Genomic DNA, 23661 nt, shown 5'->3' on the forward strand with positions numbered 1-23661 from the left:
GCATGTTTACTGTACACTGTACATTTTGAACTCAAACGAACACAACAAAATCTAAAGTCATCTGTTCCTTATAATTTCAAAATAAAGCCGAAGCATAAATGATTTGTTTTTTAAGGTTAGAGTCGAATAAAACCAAAAAATTAGATTCATTTTAGCTTTTTTGGCACCTGAGAAAATGGGGTATTTTGTTTTTGATAACTTGAGAGAGTGGGAGGGGGCTGATATGATAGCTTGTCAATGGCGCGTAAATAAAAATTCAGAAAGATTAAAATCAACAATAGGTCCTAGACAATTAAAATTCTTAATTTTCTCAATGTGGGGAAAGGTAGATGTGAAATAAAATACTGAAAATGCGGGAAATCCATTTCTTAAAATATTCTCTTAGGGAGTCAGGGTTTGGAAGTTTTTCCTCTGTGGATTACAAGGCGAGCTGTGTGCACTAGAAGCTCCAGGCGATCTTATACAGCTGATCGTAAGTTTTCCCGGGTTTTCGACCAGACCATGCCGCTTTTTGTGATCTTCCTTTGGTAATCCGCCATTTTCCTGAGCTAACTGTACACAATCAGCTCTCTCCCCTTGAACTGGTTTTGTATCGTTCATCTCAAGGTCCTCAGCAGTTGATTCATCATCCTCAAAGTCCAGAACAGTTGCCAAGGATTCTTGAGATTTGAAGAAATATTCCTAAAAATTAATTATCAAAATAAAAACTTTGACACAAATAAATCATAACAATTACACAAGCAGATTTTAGAAAAAAAATCTAATTTTAAAAATAATTTATTATAATTTATATATATATATATAATTTATTAACCTGAGGTTTGGATTTATTACTTATTTCTTTATCTTGTCAGGCATCCGTCTCACCTAAACACATACAACAATCAAAACTTGCTGCGGATGATTCTTACCAAATAGAAAAATTGTATTACGTTTACTGTTTAGCCAGGTTTATTTTTTACATGAAAATAAAGAAATAAAGACAATGGATAAGGTATTGATGACTTGCAATTACCATGGCACTACCGTACACTTGTTGCTCGGTCAAAACAACGCGGACGTAATCAATTCAAAGTCGGATGTGTTTCACAGATTAAGGCAATTAACAGCCTGAAATTTAAAGTTTTCGTCGTAGATAGAGAGATTATAGATAATCTTCAACATTAATTATAAAATGATCTCCTACCCCAATCATCACTAAAGCCTGAAATTTAAAGTTTTCGCCGTAGATATGGAGATTATAGATAACCTTCAACATTAATTATAAAATGATCTCCTACCCCAATCATCGCTATCATATTCTGAATCTGAAGGTCCCTCATCACTATCTGATACTTCCAGTGCTACTCGTCGAGCGAGTATGCTCGCGACATCACTCAATCCTGGAAGAAAATTCGCATTGGGAATGCAATAGAATTTAAATTATAACGAACCAATAAAATGGTTTTTTTTTGTCATTTCCAATAATAATATTTCTTTTGTCCGACTGGGTCCGACTTCATCATAAAATGAAATGATTTTATAAATAACGTATCTTGTAAGAATGATCGAATCCCACAATTGCTAAAGAGGAAAGGGTGGGGGAGAGGGAATGGGTGAGGAAGGGGGGATATAAGAAGGATGGGGTATAAAAGAGGGAAGGGGGGATATAAGAAGGATGGAGGTATAAAAGAGGGGATGGGGACATAAGAGGGATGGCGGGATATAAAAAGGAAGGGTGATCACTGATCATCCGTTGGGTGGATAATGGATATAAGAGCAAACGTTAGGGGGTTGAAAGGGGAGAGAGAGATGAAAGAAGGATGAAAGAAGGATGAAAGAGGGAAGGGGGGGGGAGAGGAGGTGGTATGTTAGAAAAAAATGAAGGCCCACCTGCTGACTGAGATTGGTCTGCTTTCTGTTCAACTTTCTTTAAAGATATTCCTAGGAAACAAGAAAACAATAAGAAAAATAAATCAAACGAGGCGGTCGATACAAATACGGGAAAATACAGTCATAACCAGCTAAAACCGGAAAAATAACACTATCTACCAGAGATGTATCATTTGTCATATTTGGACATCAAACATGGGATTTAGAGGGGGGGGGTCAAATTGACCCCCCCCCAGCGTATCCTGGTTTACAAGTACCCCAGCAGAGATAGGGTTAATTGGAAATGTCGCAAGGTCGAGTTAACTACGAAATTGTGGTTCTCATAATTTGCTGTGAAAAATTAACCGTCACAAATCAAAATATCAATTTTGCTGCATTTCTAATTAAAGATAATACAAAGACGACTTTTATTCCGTTTTTTACTGAATATCTCCGCAAGCGGGCAAATGCTTAATAAAGAATTAAGTTCTTCAAGTACAAATATTTCTAGGTGTTCATTTGAAATAAACCATTCTGCACAGACACTGAAAATGCTCTGCCTTTGATACACAGTTCCCATGCATTGGCAATGGTTATGCCCTCGTTTTGAGAAAAAACCTTTTTTGAAGCAATTACAGGGTTAAACAGTAGATAATAATCTATTAAGAAACTAGAAAAAAATCAGCTGACTAAAGTTACGTAATTGGTCAAGAACAACATATCAGCTGATTGCAGAAAAAAATCTGCTAATTAAAGATATGTGATTGGTCAAGAACAACGAATCAGCTGATTGCAGTCATATGATCATTGATCATTTCTCAGTCCAGAGCTTGGAACTCTTGTATTGAGGATAACGAGATCAATGTTTGATATCGACCCTTTGTTAATTTGCCGATTAATTTAATCTTAATCCGAAATCCAAGGTGTAATTATACCCTGAAGGGTTATCTGAAATGAAAAGATTAAGCATTGATTCCAAATTGAAAGTGCCCAAAGTAGATATCTTGATTAAACTATCAGAATTATGAGTGCAGATGTATTACCGTCTCTAATTGCTTTAAGTAGATCTGATCTGACGTCATCCTCGGGATCCTTTAATCGATCAGTATTATTTTACCACTTTCTTAATTCAATCAATCAGTATTATTTTATTCATTTCTTAATTCAATCAATCAGTATTATTTTACTCATTTCTTAGTTTAATCAATCAGTATTATTTTACTCATTTCTCAATTTAATCAATCAGCATTATTTTATTCATTTCTTAATTCAATCAATCAGTATTATTTTACTCATTTCTTAATTTAATCAATCAGTATTATTTTACTCATGAGAAATTTAATCAATCAGCATTATTTTATTCATTTTTTAATTCAATCAATCAGTATTATTTTACTCATTTCTTAATTTAATCAATCAATATTATTTTACTCATTTCTTAATTCAATCAATCAGTATTATTTTATTCATTTCTTAATTTAATCAATCAGTATTATTTTATTCATTTCTTAATTTAATCAATCAATATTATTTTATTAATTTCTTAATCAAATTAAATCACATCACATCACATCACACGACACGACACGACACGACACGACACGACACGACACGACACGACACGACACGACATGACATGACATCAAATCACATCACATCAGTAAAGATGACTTAAGGCTCCTTAATGTAGATTTGAGTTTCAAATGATATTTTACGTAGTATATCATTCAATACTAAATTCAACTTTACTTTAGTTCACTTGCAAGTAATATTCATCGCAATTAATCAATATTTTTTTTATAAGTTACTCGATATTCCAATGAATTACAGATCAACAATTTACTGAATTACTCATTATTTTAATCAATTAGTCAAAAAGATTTTCTATTTAGTTTTACTTTACTCATCTTACTTTTTATTTTATTTTACTCAATTGATCACTTCATAACTTAACAAGATAATTCATCAATTCAAATAAAACCACTGATCAATCGGTCTATGATAAAATAAGAAAAATAATAATGTTCCTTGAGTATAGGGGTCGCTTTCTTCAATTGAGGTCTTCCAGAGACAATACTTTCAAACACACTCTGCATACCAGGGTTCTAAACACAAGGTATATTATAGAACACAATAACACTATCTACCAGAGACAATACTTTCAAAGACACTCTGCATACCAGGGTTATAAACACAAGGTATATTATAGAACACAATAACACTATCTACCAGAGACAATACTTTCAACAACACTCTGCATACCAGGGTTCTAAACACAAGGTTTATTATAGAACACAACCAGAGACAATACTTTTAAACACTCTGCATACCAAGGTTCTAAACACAAGGTATATTATAGAACACAATAACACTATCTATCAGAGACAATGAATACCACTCCATTCACTCCCCAAAATTAAACTTTATAATATTCCTGGACAGAAACTATTGTGTGGTGGGAACTAAGTATTGATGCCATTATGTTTACCTGAGCGATCTTTTTAACATCGCCGTTAGGTATGATCCCCAAATCTGCTGGCGGCGGGGGTGGAGGTGGAGGAGGAGGCGGAGGGGCGTGGCTAGGACTAGGCTCAGTGCCTGGAGCAGGGGGAGGAGGTGGAGATGGGGCTAGATGAGGGGCGGGTATTCTGGCGGAGAGAGTATCTGGGACAGGCGGAGGAGGCGGAAGATCTGGATCCTGGTGCACCGGAGAACCAGACACTTGAGAACCGTTAAGCGTCATTCCTGCGATTTCGTTGGCAGGGGGTGGAGGAGGAGGGGGCAAAGAGTCACGCCCGGCGCTTCCTGCCCGCCCACCGCGTGTTGGAGTTGACGTAGGGGGCGGAGCAGGTGGCGGGTTGACTGGCCGCCGTTGAGGAGTTTCTGATCTTGATGAGTCTGATTGTGAGTCTATTGCGGGTGGTTCTTGTGTATACTGCTGCTGGTGTGGAAGATCAAACTGTACAGATCTATGCTCTGGATCCCGGAGTATACGAGGAGTATATATAGGTTCCTAAACATATTTTTATTTAAAACGGTTGTTTTTCTTGAACCGGACAGGTTAGCATTTATCATTTAAAATCATTTAATGTTAAAAAAAAATTTAACTGTCATTATCCACAAAATGTTATTTTGAACATAACCTTTTTCATTTACATCCCAATCATAAAAACAATGTTCATCATCAATGTGATCACTGATCATCATCATTATCATCATCTTCACAATTATTTTAATCATGATTATTATCAATATAATCATCATACTTGTCAAAAGTTTCAAGATAATTTTCATACTGATCTTAATGATAAAAAAATTCATGAAGATTTTTTAAAATTATACATTCCTAAAAAATGTATAGAACACAGAATTTCTTCATGATCATCAAAGTCATCATGACAGTCATATTCATCATGATCTTCACAATAATTTTATCATGATCAGCAATAACATAATATGTATCATTACTATTCTTGTCTAACCTGAGTATATTGTCGACTAGTATCCTCGAATCTAACAACCCGTTGTGTTGGCGGCAGCTGAGGACCCCCCTGGTTACCCCTGTCATACCCCCCGTAGTATCCTTGTTGTCCTTGGATATCTATTGTCATGGGTCTGGGTGATCTATCTACCTCGGAAGGATGATATCCTCCAGGAACAGGACCTACAAATATCAGAAATAAAGGGACTGTAAGCGTAATTTCAAGTCACCCCTCATGTAAAGAGGGCACTTCCCAATTCCCAATGGTACCCTTTAAAACTTTTGTCTAGGTCCTTTACTTGTGTTCCTTGAAATTAATGAAAATTTTACATACTTTTTAAAAAGTTCAAAATTAAATAATTATTTTCTGCCATGTCTAGAAAGTGAATATTAGTATTTTTTTCAAAATAAGACAGCTTGCTAAGTATTTAACAGTTTAAAAGAAAGAAAATCTCATATTAGATGAATTTTTTTATTTTTGAAAAAAAGAATATTTTTAAAGAGGGGAAAAAGGAAGAAGTTTTAAAGAAAATATACATCACTGGTGATTGGTGAAGGAATAAAAATGATTTTTTTTTTAAAGAAAATATAAAACAAATAACTCACCATAACCATTTGAATCAGGGAGGTTAAAACTAACAGATAGAGCTCGAGGTTCTCCATAAATACGACCTCCATCCTCCATGATATGCTCACCCTCCTGCATAACCTTCTGACGCTGACGCTCTGTTGTGTTATGAGGCTGACGCACTCTCTTCTTGTGACGCGTACCTTCAGTCCTAGAAATGCGCAATTTATTTTTCACGAACATATTAACATGTGAAGAGAAGTGGATGCTAACTAAACTAAACTAAATGAAGATAATTCTCTAGTTTTTCAGGTTTAGGGTTTCCTCTCGTTAAATACGTTTAATACACTCAGCACTTTGATAAGAAGATAATTAGGAAGAGGGGCGGGGGGNTGAAGATGGTGTCTACATTATATTTTAGTTGAGCGCAATAAACACCATTGCATAAGAATAATAATAATAGTTTTATAAAATATTCTTTTTAGGGGAGATCAATGTCAAACAGCGACTAATTTATTTTTTTAAGAAGATTATGCTCGACTATTCTAGTTTCGCAGACAGGTTTTTAAACTAACTTCTATCAGATTATTCTGAATAGATGAATCATTGGTTGACCCAAGAAACTCATTTTATAATTATCTAGGGGATCATTTTATTCTTTATTCCTTGCTCCATTCTTAACTCAAACCCTCTCAACAATTCCTCATTGGACTTACTCATTTTTACCTCCATCCTATCTTATTCCTATCTCCATTTTATCTTATCCTACCACCATTCCATTTATTTCTTACCTCCCCTCTATCTTATTCCTACCTCCATTCTATTTTTTTTTCCTGCCTCTATGCCATTTACTTCTTACCTCAATTACATGTTACTACTCCTTCATTCTATCATATTAGGCTTTTCGCGCCTATCTTCTATTTCAATTGTAAAAATTTGCTCTTTGTATATTTTGCCAAACAAAACAAAAAAAAGTTAGCGGATTTTGTAACAAATTTTTGTGTGGATTTTTTTATTTAATGAAAATCGAATATTTTATTGGAGGCACATTTTTGAAATTTTAATCATTCATAAACCTTTCTTGGGGTCATGTGAGGTCCTACACGTAATTACCTTCATTCTATCATATTCACACCTCCATTCTTTCTTATTCCTACCTTCATTCTATTTTATTCATACCATCATTATATCGTATTCCTACATTCTTTCAAGCTTATTCCTGCCATAATTCTATCCTGTTCCTGCCTTCATTCTATCCTGTTCCTGCCTTCATTCTATCTTGTTCCTGTCTTCATTCTATCTTGTTCCTACCTTCATTCTATCTTGTTCCTGTCTTCATTCTATCTTGTTCCTACCTTCATTCTATCTTGTTCCTGTCTTCATTCTATCTTGTTCCTGCCTTCATTCTATCTTGTTCCTACCTTGTCTTCATTCTATCTTGTTGCCTTAATTCTATCTTGTTCCTGTCTTCATTCTATCTTGTTCCTGCCTTCATTCTATCTCGTTCCTGCCTTCATTCTATCCTGTTCCTGCCTTCATTCTATCTTGTTCCTACCTTCATTCTATCCTGTTCCTACCTTCATTCTATCTTGTTCCTGCCTTCATTCTATTCAGTTCCTGCCTTCATTCTGTCCTGTTCCTGACTTCATTCTATTTTGTTCCTGCCTTCATTCTATCCTGTTCCTGCCTTCATTCTATCTTGTTCCTACCTTTATTCTATCTTATACCTTCATTCTATCTTATTCCTGCCTTCATTATATCTTGTTCCTACCTTCATTCTATCTTATTCCTACCTTTATTCTATCTTATTCCTGCCCTCATTATATCTTGTTCCTACCTTCATTCTATCTTATTCCTACCTTCATTCTATCTTGTTCCTGTCTTCATTCTATCTTGTTCCTGCCTTCATTCTATCTTGTTCCTACCTTTATTCTATCTTATTCCTACCTTCATTCTATCTTATTCCTGCCTTCATTATATCCTGTTCCTACCTTCATTCTATCTTATTCCTACCTTCATTCTATCTTGTTCCTGCCTTCATTCTATCTTATTCCAATCTTCACTATATCGTATTCATACATTCTTTCTAGCTTATTCCTGCCATCATTCTATCTTGTTCCTGCCTTCATTCAATCTTATTCCCGTGTTTATTCTATCTTATTCCTACCTTAATTTTATCTTTTTCCTACCTCCAATCTATCTCATTCCTGCATTCAATCCATCACTTATCTACCTTTCCTACCCTTGTCTACCTCTCTACTCTTCTCCTTAAGCTTTCTCCGCTTTCTTTTCAAAATTAAACCTTGATTTAAACTTATTATCTATATAATAAAACAAGACATTAATATATATGTTGCGTATAACCGGCCAAACGGCTGGACTGATTGGGCTGAAAATTTTTGAGGACACTCATGGGTGGCCGGGGGATGTTATGGCTAAAAAATTCAAATTTTATTTCTTAAATTATTTAAAATTTTATTTTATTTCTACGAGTTGTATATTAAAACATCAACAATAATTTGTTAAGCAATACGCATGCAAACATGTTAAAGTTTGATTCACAACGGTAACTGTAAAAGCCTTGTCTGATCAAGCGTGAATTAGATTTTAATGCAGAAAAGCATTTCAACGGGGATTGTTAAAATTATAACTTTTAAACCTAGGCAAAATCTTCCACATCTTCCACTGAGAATGTAGTAATGTGGATATTTTTTTTAGGATTCATTTGAGACATATATAACGTTTTAGCGATGTATAATTACTGAGTTAGAGCGCAAAGTCGACGTTCAAAATCATCCATTTGGGTGGTTACGTTATGAGAATTTTTACTAAATTTTTCGTCGTCGTTATTGAATAATTTTTTTTAACCGATTCTCAAAATCATCCCTCAAAAATCAAAAATCTATGAGTATTTTAAATATTGAATTTGCGCACTTACTGAACAAATAAGCACAGTAACAACGTTTCCACAATTCTACATTCTCAGTTCAACTACCATACATTGCCGGTCACTCCCTTTAAACCAAAGTATACTAGAAAAACTAAATTTAACTTTGAAAACTGAAAAAAGTTTTAAGTCAAAATAATAAAATAGTTTTGTAAAAGATGAAATGAAAAAGATCGTGAAGGACCCCCAATGTGAGATCTTCAGATAAATGTCTAAAAAGTCCGACTTGGATTACTTAAAAAAATATTTTTTTTTTGTAGGGAGGGTTGAGTTTATCCAGTGGAGGTGGTTTATCACAGCTCAGATACTGTTCAAGCATAGATTTAGGCATACTATCACGTGATACAACCTAAAATAGGAATTCATTACTCACCTCATACTTTAATTTACTCTGCAACTGATGCTCGTAGATGGATAATTAAATAAAAACCCTAATTTAAAAAAAATTGGATGTTACTGAATGATAAATGAGGAGGTTGTGGATCAAGCATTGATTTTCTTTCAATGCGAATCTATGGATTAGTTTACTTCCTCTTTAATATCCCGTGATGGTAAAAAATAAAAAAATGCCCAAATTGAATATTGAGATCAAAGGTTCTAGATTAACAGTATCCGCACTAATCTTCCGATCTTTGATTATAAAATTGTTCCGGGAATCCATGAGTTAATAAAACAATATAAAAAGAAATGATGGATGGACTAAGGCTATTAAATTGACAATAAATTAATGAATAAAAAATCTAAATGAAAAAAAAATGATTAACTTGATAAAAATGATTTAGTAGATAAAAAAAACATTAAAAAGATAACAATTATTTTTAGTAAAATTTTTTAAAGACAAAAACAAATAAGTGAAAAAATAAAAAAATAATTAACTATTAAAATAAAATAACCGGATAATTACCTGCTGATCAAAGGATTGAATTGAACGAAAAGCTTTTCTTAATTGTATTTCTTGAAGAGTAACTTCCTCGACATTAGAGTCTAACTGTGTAACCTAAACAACAACAAGATTAGATTAAGGTAATAGGAACTAGGTATTAGGATCTACAGCATTAAGGTAATAGGAACTAGGTATTAGGATCTACAGCATTACCCACAAAGGATGAGAATATAAAGACGACTTGAAACTTAAAGATAAGAAATCTGCAAGGTTGAATTAAGCCTTTTAATGACTTAACTAATAATTTGGAAAAGAAAGAAACAAGTTTATAGTTGCATGAAATATAAATTCCGTGCTGTCGTCTCTGAAGTCTCGTCCATTGTGGGTAATCTGTAGGTAATAGGAAATAAATAGGCGATTATGAAAACGACTTTAGATTTCCATTAGATTTATATCAAGGTGTTTAACATCATGGATATTGGAAACACATAAATATTTAAGTCAAAAAGCTGCCGATTAAAAAAGCCTATATTTTTGATTACTTGTAAAGTTGTATGACCTAAGGTATAGGATAAAGATCTTCAAGGCCCCACAGAAAACAATCATGGTCTTTCTATACCGCTGACTTTATCAACCATTTAACATTCAAATTAAACAGGAGGTCATAATGAACAGAAGTATTTCTTATGTTACAGGTCAATCAGATAAAAAATCTTTATAGAAATGTATGAGCTGGGAAAGGAGTCAAATCTTTTCTTTAAACAAAAGTAATCCAAATCCAATTTGAAGGACATATCCATGAATGAAATAAATATTTTACCTTCACTGCAATCTTATCTATCCTGGCCTGAAGGTTGGACCCCCTCACCGCCAACATCTCCGCCTCGGTGAACAAGTTGCCGAACATCTCCTCGGCATGGCGCGACAAGGTGCTCAACTGTCGCGTTATATTTGCCAGGCTACCGTTAGTCACACCTTCAAGCTCGTCTGGTACAGGGAGCTGAAGAGTGCCCCGGCATACAGCAACCGGTACAATTACTCGCTCCGGCAACGGCATTTTTAATCCGGGAACCGATCACGCAGCCCTAGAACTCACATGGTTTTAAATCCGGGAGATTTTCTACATTTTTTCTGTTTTCACGGAGCTCGGGGAAAGATGCTTCGGTTGATTCCTGGTAATTATCACTGTTTAATTTCAGGTTTTCAGTTCTTTATCTTCTCTTTCTTATCTCTTCCACAGAATAAGGTTAATTATCACTTTCTTAATATTAACTTATAAATCAAACAAACTGGAAGAGTCCGGATTGATATGATTTAAACTCGACATTTTAAACCTGAAAAAAATATATCTTTAAAAATTACAAAAAAAGTACAAAGTTTGACCAAATAAAAGTATTCGGTCAGTGACATAAACACCAGAAATTTTCTCGTAAAATTTGTCCGTCGAAACCTTATTCTAGGTAACCATGATTTTAATTTTCGACTAAAAGCACTCGACACAAAAATGTAAAAAAATCAAATAAGAACTTTTAATTTCTTATTGAACAGCATGAAATGAGGCAGTAAAAAACTGGTAAATGAAAATGGGAAAATAAATGCAAAATATGCTCCATTATAAGTTTCATAAAAATTGGACAAAAAAGGGCAGGACGGAAATGAGATATCTTACACTTAAAGTTTAAGCGTTAACAAGATTTAAGGTCGATGAAAGTACAATAACATAAAACTACTATTCTTGTACTATTAGGACCATGGAAGACTGAAGTATTATTCTAGCACTATTAGGTCCATGTAAGTACTATTCCTGTACTATTAGGTCCATGACAGTAAACTTTGCCAGGGTGTGTACTCAACAAAATCATCCTTTTCTCTGATCTCGAACAAGCAGCGGAATCTGAAAAAATCAGTGATTAGGATCCATTTAAGTTTGATGCGGATTCGGATCCTGAATCCGCACTGGAAAAAAATGGATCCGGATCCGGATCCAGGTCATTTCTTTAAGATTTAGGCAAATTTTTTAACAAAAAATAATTTTCAAATCTTTTTTTTTTATCCTAAAACTTTTTTTTTGCAGTTTTTGGTTGAAATTTTCCCCCTTGATCCGGATCCGTGGATCCGCATATATTTGCGGATCCGGATATGCGGATCGGATCCAGGAGGCCAAAATCTTACGGATTGTAAGCACTGGAAAAAGTAGCGTGTTTTTTATAATAAGAAAAATAACCGCAAGGTTTAAATGTATCAAGTAATATGCTAAACAAAGGGACTTCAATATGTTTGTACTGTAATATTGTTTTCAAAATTAACACTCAAAATTTACTTCAAATTACAAAATTTTTATAAAAGCGAAGTTAAAATTTCCCATTAGGTGTGTATATTTCATTCCTCTATTTAGAAAAAAGGAAATGAATTTTTAGGTATAAGTATGAAAAAAGGAAAACCTTGCCCGTTAAAATCAAGTTTTTATTCTCTCTTCTTAAACTGTCTAAAACTGTTAACACGTGTGGGAGGAGAGGGAGGGGGCGGGGCATATTTTCTTTTCATATAGTTTTTCTTCTGAAGTAGCATACCTCCATTTATCGCAGCCCTGGAGAGCCTGTAGTCTATCTAACTTCAAACTGACGAAAGTACCAGCAGGATCTAAACATTAATAAACAATTTTATTGCGCTGGTAGAACTGGAATAATAGTGCACAAGACTGTTTCTCCATAAGAAAAGAAAAAAAATCTGATCTTGGGTACAAAATGAAAAGTGTAGTTCAATTTGTTGATTATACAGTAAACACCGTCTCTTCTTTAACTTATTAAACTGTCACAATAGAGAAATGGTTCAACTAAGTCTACGTAGTTCAACTACATCTCACTATTCATTAACTTTCGCCCCTGAAATGGAATCCCCGGATTACCATAGAACGAAAGGGACACGTTTCCCCCTTTCGTTTCAATTTTACAGAACTGTTAAAAAAGACCCCCACCCGGCCTTCTCTGGGTGCCAATTACTTACTGGTAGTTATTTTGGGGCGGGGGAGGGGGAAGAATAATTAATTCCATTGACAACAACCCGCACATCTTCCATGTACACAAAGGTACTTCAGCCCCTTTAACACCCTTGTGGCCGTGTCAAGTAAAACAAAACAAAATATAATACCTAGCGGGATATTTCCAGTTAAAACCATGTTGCTGGACTTGTGAACAAATCTTCCTTTTCCGTCTAGACGCCATTTTTGCCGGCTAAACATATCATTATTAATTCAGGAAAGTCAAGAAGTGATACTTGCCTCAAACTCTTATAAGATATATTAGCAATCTAGTGGTCTAAATCTTTAATAATTCAAACTTTTGATATTTGATAAAATCAAAATATCTAATACGACATCTGGTTGCAAAAACGCAAGGATAAAAAAATAACAAAAGGAAAGTATTGAGGTCTCTTTTACTTAGATTACAATAAAATTAAGCTTATTAGATTTACTTCTTAGTATTGCTCATTTCTTAAAATAATATGGTATTTTAGAACCTTGCAACGAAATTATATTTTCCTTATTTCAACTCTATTTCCTTATTTTTGAAATACTTGACAATGTTTGAAATACAGTTTTAACACATGACAATTGACCTCCTACCTGTCATTATATGGATTGACCTCCTCCTACCTGTCATTTTATGAAGTAACCTCCTCCTTCCTGTCAGTTTATGGATTAACCTCCTCCTACCTGTCAGTTTGAGGATTGACCTCCTCCTACCTGTCAGTTAATGGATTGAACTTTTTCTCTTCCTTTCAGTTAATGAATTAACCTCCTACCTGTCATTATATGGATTGACCTCCTCCTACCTGTCATTTTATGAAGTAACCACCTCCTTCCTGTCAGTTTATGGATTAACCTCCTCCCACCTGTCAATTTGAGGATTGACCTCCTCCTACCTGTCAGTTAATGGATTGAACTCCTTCTCTACCTTTCAGTTTATGAATTAACCTCCTCCTACCTGTCAGTTTATGGATCCTTGTCCTACCTGTTTTAAGGATTGACCTCCTCCTACCTGTCAGTTTATAAAATTGACCTCCCCCAGCCTGCCAATTTATGGATTGACCTCCTCCTGCATGCCAGTTTATGGATTAACCTCCTCCTACCTGTCAGTTGACCTCCTCCTACCTGCCAGTTTATGGATTGACCTCCTTCTACCTGTCAGTTTATGGATTGACCTCCTTCTACCTGTCAGTTTGTGGATTGGCCTCCTGCTACCTGTCAGTTTGTGGATTGACCTTCTTCTACCTGTTAGTTTGTGGATTGACCTCCTCCTACCTGTCAGTATATTGATTGACCTCCTCCTACCTGTCAGTATATTGATTGACCTCCTCCTGCCTGTCAGTATATTGATTGACCTCATCCTACCTGTCTGTCTGTGGATTGACCTCGTCTAGGATCAAGGAGCCACCGTCCAAGGTCAAGACCAATCCTGTGATATTTGGATTGAAGTTTAAACTTTTTAAATGAAAGATTTATATTCAGAAGGCATTTTTATCTTAGAGCATTGCCATGTTATTCGAAAAAAACAGATTTATATTTTTTAGGACCATCACAACAATAACCAGAACCATATTCAATCGTTCATTAATTCAGACAAAACAAACAAACAAAATGAGCACTTAATATACAACACCGCTTTTAATCGTAAAAACTCTCGTTTGTAAATTCTTGAATTTTCTGAATAAATCTCAACCTGAAGCTTTCTGTTCTAAGCAGTTATCCCAGGTTCTACTCCACTGCTGCTCTGCAGATCCATTCCACTCGGTCAAATACACCTGACCACCTCTAAACAGTCGGTCAAATATACCTGACCATGTCTAAACAGTCGGTCATATACACCTGACCACCTCTTAACAGTGGGTCATATACACCTGACCACCTCTTGACAGTCGGTGATATACACCGGACCACCTCTAAACAGCCGATCATCACCTGACCACCTCTAAACAGCCGATCATATATACCTGACCACCTCTAAACAGCCGATCATATAAACCTGACCAAAAATTTGTACATATCTTGTAAAGATCTGTACGTAGCTTCCAAACTCTGTACATAGTTTCGATAAGTGTGAACTTGGATCGGTTTAAACAAAACTGTAGAATAAAATAGCTCCAAAAAACTGGCCCAGGCTTAAAAATATCTATACTTTGCGCTGTATGTACCGAGCTTTTAATATCTAAATCAAGCATCAAAAGTGGGAACTCAGCCTCCAAAAAATGTGTACCCATTCTTCAAAACAGTGTGTACCTGGCCAGCAAAAAAGTGTGTGTCTGGCTTCCAAAAAAGTGTGTCCTGGCCAGCAACACAGTGTGTTCCTGGCCTCCCAAAAAAGTGTGTACCAGGTCTCCGAAAAAGTGTGAACCTGGCCTCCAAAAAGTGTGTACCAGTACCTGGCATCTAAAAAGTGTGTAACTGGTCCTGGCCTCCAAAAAAGTGTGTATCTGGTCTCAAAAAAAGTGTGTACCTGGCCTCTGAAAAAGTGTGTATATGGCCTCAAAAAAAGTGTGTATCTGGTCTCAAAAAAAGTGTGTATCTGGCCTCTGAAAAAGTGTGTATCTGGCCTCAAAAAAAAGTGTGCACCTGGTCCTGGTCTCCAAAAAGTATGTACCTGGCCTCCAAAAACTGTCTACCTGGCCTCTAAAAAAGCGTATCTGGTCTTAAAAAAGTGTGGACCTGGCTTCCGAAAAAGTGTGTATCTGGTCTCTAAAAGTGTTTACCTAGCCTCCGAAAAAGTGTGTTTCTGGTCTTAAAAAAGTGTGGACCTGGCTTCCGAAAAAGTGTGGATCTGGTCTAAAAAAATTGTGTATCTGGTCTAAAAAAATTGTGTACCTAGCCTCCAAAAAAGTGTGTATCTGGTCTTACAAAAAGTGTGTACCTAGCCTCCGAAAAAGTGTGTATCTGGTCTCAAAAAAAAGTGTGTACCTGGCCTCCGAAAAAGTGTGTTTATCTGGTCTCAAAAAAAGTGTGTACCTGGCCTCTAAAAATTTATTCTGGTCCAGGTTTACCAGAGAGCTGTAAACAATACCTGAACATTTTATATTATTGATTATAAAATCTATTTTTATTATTATTCACAAATCTAGACAAAAGTTAGATATTTCAAATAAACTAAGTCACTTGAGGGACAGAATATAAAAACTAAATAAAAATTCAACTAAGAAAAAATAAAAAAATATCTTAAAAATAAAATCTGACCCAATTGTTCAATCATATCTTCTAGAACTTTATTATCCTGGAGATCAAGCCGGTCACTTGTGCCGGCATCATTCTTTAATCTGCCCTGGGGGGAACCAGGTTCAATATACCAGACAATAAACTTTAGAATTGTGGAAATGGAGATCAATGCTTAATCTTCTTTTTTTGTTAATCTCAAGATAAATATAATTTTAAGTTTGTAAAGAAAAAGAGTATATAATTCGACCAATCGAGTGGCGTTTGGAGAAACCGGAAGAGCTAAGCAGAGAAGCCGGGAAATTTGAAATTTTGCGCGCCATTTAATGAGTGGACTCTCATTGGTCAAACAAAGTAAGGATATCCAACAAGAGAGGATTAAGTAAAAAATTAAAAGTGTCCATATTGAATATTCAGATTAAGGGATCGGGATTAAAGGTTTCCAATTTTAAGTTTTCAGTTCAGGTTTAATATACCAGAGTTTTATAAAAAAAATAGGTTTCTTAAAATAGAGTCAATAATGTCATATCAATTCAAAACCAATTAGACCTGTGCAAAGATCTTTCTGAAGACTCTTTTCTGTAAAATGACTTAATAATACCTCATTTTTCGTCTTTACTAATCGCACTTTCTCACATTGATCAAATACCTCATTTACACATTGAAAAAAAGTGGGTCGAAAATTTTGAAAGGGTGAAAGATTTAGATGAATAACTGAATCATTTTATGTTTTAGAACCAGCCTTTGTATATGGCTCTAAATACTCCCAACCTCTCACCACACCAAGAATTCTGATGAGAAAAAAATGAGTAAAATCAACAGAAAAAAAACGAAGTAAAATTAACAGAAAAAAAAGTGATGAGTAAAATTAACAGAAAAAAATAAGAACAATCAACAAAAATTAAAAAAAATGTTAAGTAGAATTAACAGAAACAAAGAAAAGAAAATATAAACAAATAATTACAATACTTTGTTATGCAAGCCAAGACAACAGATTTAAACTTATTTCTATCCAAGTAGTCGATTTTTTTTTCTGCATTTTACTTAATATCTGGCAAAACCCGATCCGGATCAAGCTCCCTGAATGTCTTCCAAATTCCAAAAATGTGTTCTTTCGTTCAGGTTTTCTTTATGCAAATCTTTATTTACCCTTCAATGATTAAAAAGGTTTTAATGATGTCACATTAGATTGACACTAAAAATGTGCGTCGCATATTTTTTTTCATTGTCTTTCTTGAAATTTTCCCACTTTGATCCGGATCCGAAGATCCGCACATTTTGCCCGGATCTTAAGCACTGCCAAAAACCGGGTCCTAACCTCACTTGGGCGGCAGACTTTACACAGGTCTCCTCCAGTCCTGCAGGGGTTACAGAATTATGAGGGGGTATCCAGGCAGCGCTATAATATTCAAAATAATTTAAAGTCTTCTCCAAGAATATGGCGACTGTTCTTTCAATTTCATATGACACTCCGTTTCTACTGGCATGTATGACATTTAGACATTTGTATGATCATCAATGACTGACGAAGAATTCCTTGTATTTAGACGGAAAATTGAGTGACGTGAAACTCTTATTTACACTGGCAAGGAGTGTACTCAGTAACCTCCAATTTCCAGTCTGTAAAACAGGAATTTTTTGGGTCATCGATGATCAGATAAAGGTTATAAAGGTACTGTTGTCTGTTTAATCGGAAATGCTAATGTACACATGGATCTACCCCCCCCCCCCTTGAAATATTGCAATCTCTTAATTTATTTTTAAATGATTTGTAAACATTTAATAAAACTTTTTTACCTAAATTCTTTGTGCCAGCTAGTTTTCAGAGGGTCATCACTTCTTTGAATTGTTTTGGTTTTTCCTAAATGCAAATATTATTTGCCAAGTCTTCAATGACAACAAATTCTATGGAAAACCTTGGACCTCGGATCATTCCTCATTTCCCAAATCTTAGCAAATAATTTTGCCCTTGAAAACTGGCCTAATTTTTAGTATAATTATCTTAATAAACCAATCTTTGCATAGAAACTAAAACTTCCCTATAAAGTTGACATATTCACATTCACGAGATTCTAACGAGTTCCAAAATCAAGATTTGTGGCAAATCAGTCCAGGGGTTCATGAGTGTTGAACGGACATACAAACAATTACTTGTTAATATATAGATAACGTTTAATATTGTCGCTGATGTTGCGGATTTTTCAAGTCTGTTTCTAATACCTGGATAAACTAGTAGTTTGAATGTTACAGGACCGTAGGGAGCTGACTTATTCAGGTCTCGGGACACATACAGTCCGTTCCCAAGCACTAAAATATAATACAGGTTTAAAAAGTTTAAAACTCTTTATTTCGATTAATTGAAATATTTTTATGTCTATAATTTCGGCGTCAGTTTTTCCTTGGCATGTCGAGTCGGATCCAATAATAGCATTAACAGCATTTTTAGTGCACTAGGGTGCACGAGACAATTTCGCAGATTTCCCTGCTTAAATTCGCAATTTTTCAAATTATAAAAATGTGAAAATTTTGTAATCTAATTTGATCATCCTTAAGATTCCGGCCCGGGTCAATCGTTTAATAGATCCCAACAAACCGACAAGTCAAAAATATATAATTGAAAAATTTCTAAAAACTCACCTTTATCAGATCCCGATAGATTGAATCCTTCATCTAGAATCCTAGCAACATTTTCTACCTCCCTTCGTGGATTTTTCAATCAATATTTTGGATTTTGAACAATTAATATTCTTTAATCTTAGCTCAGAATAATAAGGATTAATAAACATAAAAGAACTACTAACCGTCGGTTCAAATCTTGAATCACCGATTCAAATCCTCATGAATCTTTATATTTTGTATTGGTGATCAAAATTCGAACTGGCTGTAGGTAGTTCCATTGATGAGGCATTTCATTCGGAGGACACTTTTACAGGATTATTTTTGAGCTTCATGCAATCCTTTACAAAATAGCGGAAAATATTTTTTAAGAACACTTACACCAAAACATTACAAGATTTGAAGAATTTTACCAACGATTGGTATAATATTGCATAGATTGGTTCGATATTAAATTAATTGATCCAATTGATTGACTTATGAATCTTGAATTGATTGATAAATTTATTTTTGAATTGATAGATTGATTGATTAATAAATTAAATATTGAATTGATTAATTGATTGACTGATTGCCTCGTGGAATGGTACATAACAAACAGCTGTTGCCTAAAACAAAAAAAAACTTAATTCGGTTTCATGGAAAAGATGATATTCAAAAGTAAAAAAAAGAATGCGAGATGGTTTATACTTTTTTTTTCTCTAGGAGCATATAATGTCAACATAGCGATTAGTGCAGCATAAGGCAATTTGCTTATAGCCCGACAACATTCAATCCTGTGTCTAAATTAAACAATGGAAAAACAAAATGAAAGTAGTTATGAATTTATTTTTCCATTTTTCATGCTTATTTTGTGTTGATAGATTTATTAGTAAAATTTTCTGTTTCTATATTTTTGAAATTTCACCCCCTCCCCTTCCCCCATCTGTAAACGAAAGAACAAAAAACCTACCTGAATCCACTTCTAGTTGTCTGAACCCAAACAGGATCCTTTGCAAATATAGTGCAAACATCTGACATTCTACTGAAATATTAAAATTTAGTTAATCAGGCTTGGCAGGAATCTATAAATTGACAAATGACGCGAAGAACAATATAAAGATAGGACACATGATGTGTAGGACAATATATAGATAGGACACATGATGTGAAGAACAATATATAGATAGGACACATGATGTGTAGGACAATATATAGATAGGACACATGATGTGAAGAACAATATATAGATAGGACACATGATGTGAAGAACAATATATAGATAGGCAACATGATGTGCAGGACAAATTTAATGTTGTGCAACTACTGTAGGCCAGATTACTGTGCCAAATTTAATGTAGGACAAATCATAAATGATGTGTAGGACATCAAAAATGTTGGAACAAATTTTACGTTGGTTAGGACAATTATTAATCTAAATATAAATTAAGCTTGTCTGTTTGTGTCCAATAAACGTCAAAACGGCTAAACCGATCAGGCCCTTTTGTGAGGGACCTCACGTGACCCCAGGGAAGGTTTATGAACGATCGAAATTTTAAAAAAAAATGTGTTTAAAAGTTTCATACGTTTCCAATTCCTCTCATAAACCTTGTTTACTTTGAAAATATGTTAAATACAATTCTTGACCAATAAACTTCTGCAAAATCGATTTTGGTCCTTAGTATTCTGATAAGCAGAAAATGCGCAAAATAATCTATGTAAAATTCAAACTAACCGTCGTACTTTAAGAAATAAATAAAAGTATACAATCTTAACACTGTAACCTGAGTGGATAAACTGATATGCAAGCAAAATATTTAAACTTGCATATTCTAAGTTTTTTTTTAAAGAAACAGAGGGGGGGGGGGGGACAAAAATAGTGAAATACATTGGGAATTGTTACAAATTTACACTACAAGGCAAGACTTTTTCAACGTAAATTTCCGGTAATGTTACATCGTCTATACGCAACATCCCCCCTACTGAACTTCTGACCTACTAACTTTCCGACCTACTGCAATATCGGACCTACACCAGCTGTTTCTTTTAGTATTATTTGAGGGTTAGGTTAGGTTAAGACAATTTCTGGGCCGAGCACGGCGGCTAGGACAGGCTAGGGGGCCGAGCGCTGCGGCTAGGACAGGCTAGGGGCCCGGGCGCTGCGGCCACAAGTCCATATAACAGCTGTAATACCACGTGCTAGTAGGTCGGATGTGGCGTAGGTCAGAAGTGGAGTATGGCGGATATGTGTAGGTCGAAAAATACCAAATTTCCCAGATATTCTGTCGTAGCCCAGAATTTTACATAATACACAGCATAAGACGAATTAAACCATTACGGCCTGGCAATACGCTCTGATATTTTTAATAGTCATCAAACATTTAGTTCCCCAGGAACATATTTAAAGGGACTGTAAGCGTAATTATAAGTGACCCTTTGTGCAAAGACAGCAATGCTCGATTTACAAAGGTTCTCTTATAACCTCAATCTGATGTTTTTCTAACTCGAAAAGTACTTATTTCCGTGAATGTTTCCATTTTTTCTTTTAAGCAAGAAATGCACATTGCGCAAGTCGCTTTTGCAAATAAACCGCAAATGAAAAACAGTTTGAATACACAAAACCATGCACACAAAGAAGGTAACGTTGTAAAACGGGCTTTGCCATCTTTGCATGGAGCTTCACTTAAAATTACGCACACAGTCCCTTTAAGCGATAGAAATGGTGTATTTCTGTTCCAATTCCAAAAAAGTGTATCATGGATATTTCCAATTTAGTAAACCATCCTAGAAAGCGCAGTACAGTTTAATGTTTGTTTACATTAGGTGCACTGAGTAACAAGACCTGAGTATTCTGTAGATAAAATAAACTAAACGATATGTTTATATCCTCACAACTATATGTCTACACTCTACATAAACAGAGGAGAAAAGGAAAGGAGGAAATGGGAATATGGGGAAAAGCAAGGGGAAATAAGAGATGGGGGGGAATTTAGTTGCTAAAACTAAAAGGATTGTAAACGCATTTTTAATGACCCTACATATAAAAAAAGTTTCATGACCGATTTACCTTTCCGTCTAAAAATTGATTATTAATAACTTACTGATAAATGAAGAAGAGAAAAGGAGTAACATCAACAGAATTTTTGCCTTTTTCAGACAAAAAAAACGAAGATATCTTCCTCATTTTTAATCCGAAAAAAAGACTAAAGAACCTCTAAGTTTCAAGGAATAAATGTTATTGTAAGCATAACTAAATCTCAACTGAAGTGTGTTTGTTCAGCTTTAAATGAATTAAATGATTCTATTACAAGCCGACAGGGGTATTTACTATATACTAAACATACATATATATATATATGTTTACATATATATTACTGTATGCGTCATATTCATAAATTATCAATTAATTCTATAAAATGAGGAAACTAGTTAAAGGTTTGGCACATGCTACAAAAAATTGGTTAAAAAAACCCTTAACCAATCTTCCAATTTTTTAATATGATATGAAACCTGTACACGTATTTTATGAGTTCACATGAGCTGACTAAGTACTCAGAGGGGGGGGGGGGGAAGCTATGTAGACTCAGTCCCCCTCCTTCCAAGATCAGTGAAATCTATGATTTCCAAGGAATTTTTGGGCCTCAATGAGTGCAGAGCCCATCCCCCCACCCCTGGATAGAAAAAATATTTAAGCCCCTACCCCCTCTTGACAAATTCCTAAGTACGCCCATGTCAGTCTTTTTAATCCTGATCATTAAAAAGTATCATTTATCCTTTTAAACCCCGCCCCCCAAACGAAAGAAAAATGTTAGGTAACAACGTAACATGTTGAAGTTGACTGTAAGCGTAATTTCAAGTATCTCTCTATGCAAACATGGCATTGCCCGATTAACAACAGTACTCTTAAAAGTATGAATATGATATCAATTTTTAATATTTCAAAAACTAAATATTTTTGATTGTGGTTTCTCAAAAAATATGACTTGCGCATTTCAACTGCAGGAAAAACATAGGAATTATGAGAACCACAAAAGCTTATTAAACTAGGAAAACGACAATATCTTACCCGTTTTAGATTAGATAAAGTTTTCAATGGTACCTGAATTTATATCTGACAAGAAATAACAATTACAGTCCCTTTAAGCTTATAACATTGTATAAAATTAAATGGAAAAATACTTTTTTACTTTTCCACTCTGAAGTTAAAAAAGCACATTTCTACACCCCTAAACCTGTAATAACGAATAGAGGTTGAACCCCTTATATATTTTAATTACCAAACACACTTTACTCTATCAGGTTAGAACAGGGGGTCCTCAAATTGATGCAGATTGAAAATATTCTTTTAATTGGGAATACATTTGTTACATTTAATGCTGTGCTTAGGATCCATTTATTTTTGATGCGGATCCGGATCCTAAGCACTGATTTAATGGGACTGTTATAATCTAAAATGGCCATAAATCCAAAAAAGGGCCATGCCTGATTCACAACGGCACCATTTAAACCCATGTCTGATCAAATATATAATTTTGTGATTTTTCTAGCTCAAAACTGCTTAGTTCTAGCAATTTCTCTAGGTGGGGGGGGGGGTGCATTGTACGCAGGACCCCCTGTCTGGACTCCTGATATAAAATACTAACACAAACCTACAGTTTACGATCACAAACAGGATAAGATTGAATGTAGGAAGAAAACAGATGTTAAGTATTAATCTGTGGGAATTTAATTAGCTTAAGGCGAGAATACAGAATTTAGACTGTTTAGTGAAAATAATCAGATTAAAGAAAGTATGAGAAGGCGCAGCGATATTGAAGGGGGGAGCGTTTTTTTTTGTTGAAGAACGACGCACTCCAAACTTAATGTACTTAAAAACAATTGCGTAAACGGTCATTTACCAGTTATTATTCTTTTAGAATCAATTTTTGCAAACCGATATCCACCACTGTGACTATTAAAATTTGAGAACTAAAAGCATCCGATATCCACCACTGTGACTGTTAAATTTGAGAGCTAAAAACATCTGATATCCACCACTGTGACTATTAAATTTGAGAGCTAACGGCATCCGATATCCACCACTGTGACTATTAAATTTGAGAGCTAAAGGCATCCCTGCTGGGCTCTGACCGGATAT

At 34.8% G+C, this 23661-nt stretch overlaps 2 protein-coding genes across 2 annotated transcripts; both read right to left on the reverse strand.

The window, feature by feature from the left end:
• Nucleotides 1-167: 167 nt before the first annotated feature.
• LOC111697124 (wiskott-Aldrich syndrome protein family member 3) lies at nt 168-11065 on the reverse strand. The gene is made up of 12 exons (XM_023467015.1): nt 10551-11065; nt 9752-9844; nt 9107-9196; nt 5939-6182; nt 5334-5515; nt 4340-4864; nt 3879-3956; nt 2895-2943; nt 1873-1923; nt 1281-1382; nt 815-867; nt 168-681 (listed from the first exon to the last, which is right to left on the reverse strand). Exons 1-11 carry the CDS (start codon nt 10785-10787, stop codon nt 851-853), a joined length of 1668 nt encoding a protein of 555 aa, XP_023322783.1. The 5' UTR covers nt 10788-11065; the 3' UTR covers nt 168-681; nt 815-850.
• Nucleotides 11065-21723, reverse strand: LOC111697135 (uncharacterized). The gene is made up of 15 exons (XM_023467031.1): nt 21626-21723; nt 19498-19569; nt 19121-19153; nt 18567-18628; nt 18150-18236; nt 17727-17790; nt 17248-17328; nt 16672-16720; nt 15954-16038; nt 15729-15783; nt 14449-14540; nt 14121-14184; nt 12878-12960; nt 12301-12370; nt 11065-11624 (listed from the first exon to the last, which is right to left on the reverse strand). The coding sequence occupies exons 1-15, from the start codon at nt 21706-21708 to the stop codon at nt 11543-11545; spliced, it is 1062 nt and encodes a 353-aa protein (XP_023322799.1). The 5' UTR covers nt 21709-21723; the 3' UTR covers nt 11065-11542.
• Nucleotides 21724-23661: the final 1938 nt, after the last annotated feature.

This window comes from Eurytemora carolleeae, unplaced genomic scaffold, assembly GCF_000591075.1.
Source record: "Eurytemora carolleeae unplaced genomic scaffold, Eaff_2.0 scaffold241, whole genome shotgun sequence".
NCBI lineage: Eukaryota > Metazoa > Arthropoda > Copepoda > Calanoida > Temoridae > Eurytemora > Eurytemora carolleeae.

Coding starts and splice junctions, on each gene's coding strand:
- LOC111697135 (XM_023467031.1), bottom strand. CDS start 21,708: ATGAGGAAGATATCTTCGTTTTTTTTGTCTGAAAAAGGCAAAAATTCT. Junction 18,629..19,120: donor GTTATGTACCATTCCACGAG/GCAATCAGTCAA, acceptor AAATCCACGAAG/GGAGGTAGAAAATGTTGCTA. Junction 15,784..15,953: donor AGATATGATTGAACAATTGG/GTCAGATTTTAT, acceptor TAAAATGTTCAG/GTATTGTTTACAGCTCTCTG.
- LOC111697124 (XM_023467015.1), bottom strand. CDS start 10,787: ATGCCGTTGCCGGAGCGAGTAATTGTACCGGTTGCTGTATGCCGGGGC. Junction 9,197..9,751: donor TTCAATCCTTTGATCAGCAG/GTAATTATCCGG, acceptor TTCCTATTTTAG/GTTGTATCACGTGATAGTAT. Junction 4,865..5,333: donor CTAGTCGACAATATACTCAG/GTTAGACAAGAA, acceptor AAATATGTTTAG/GAACCTATATATACTCCTCG.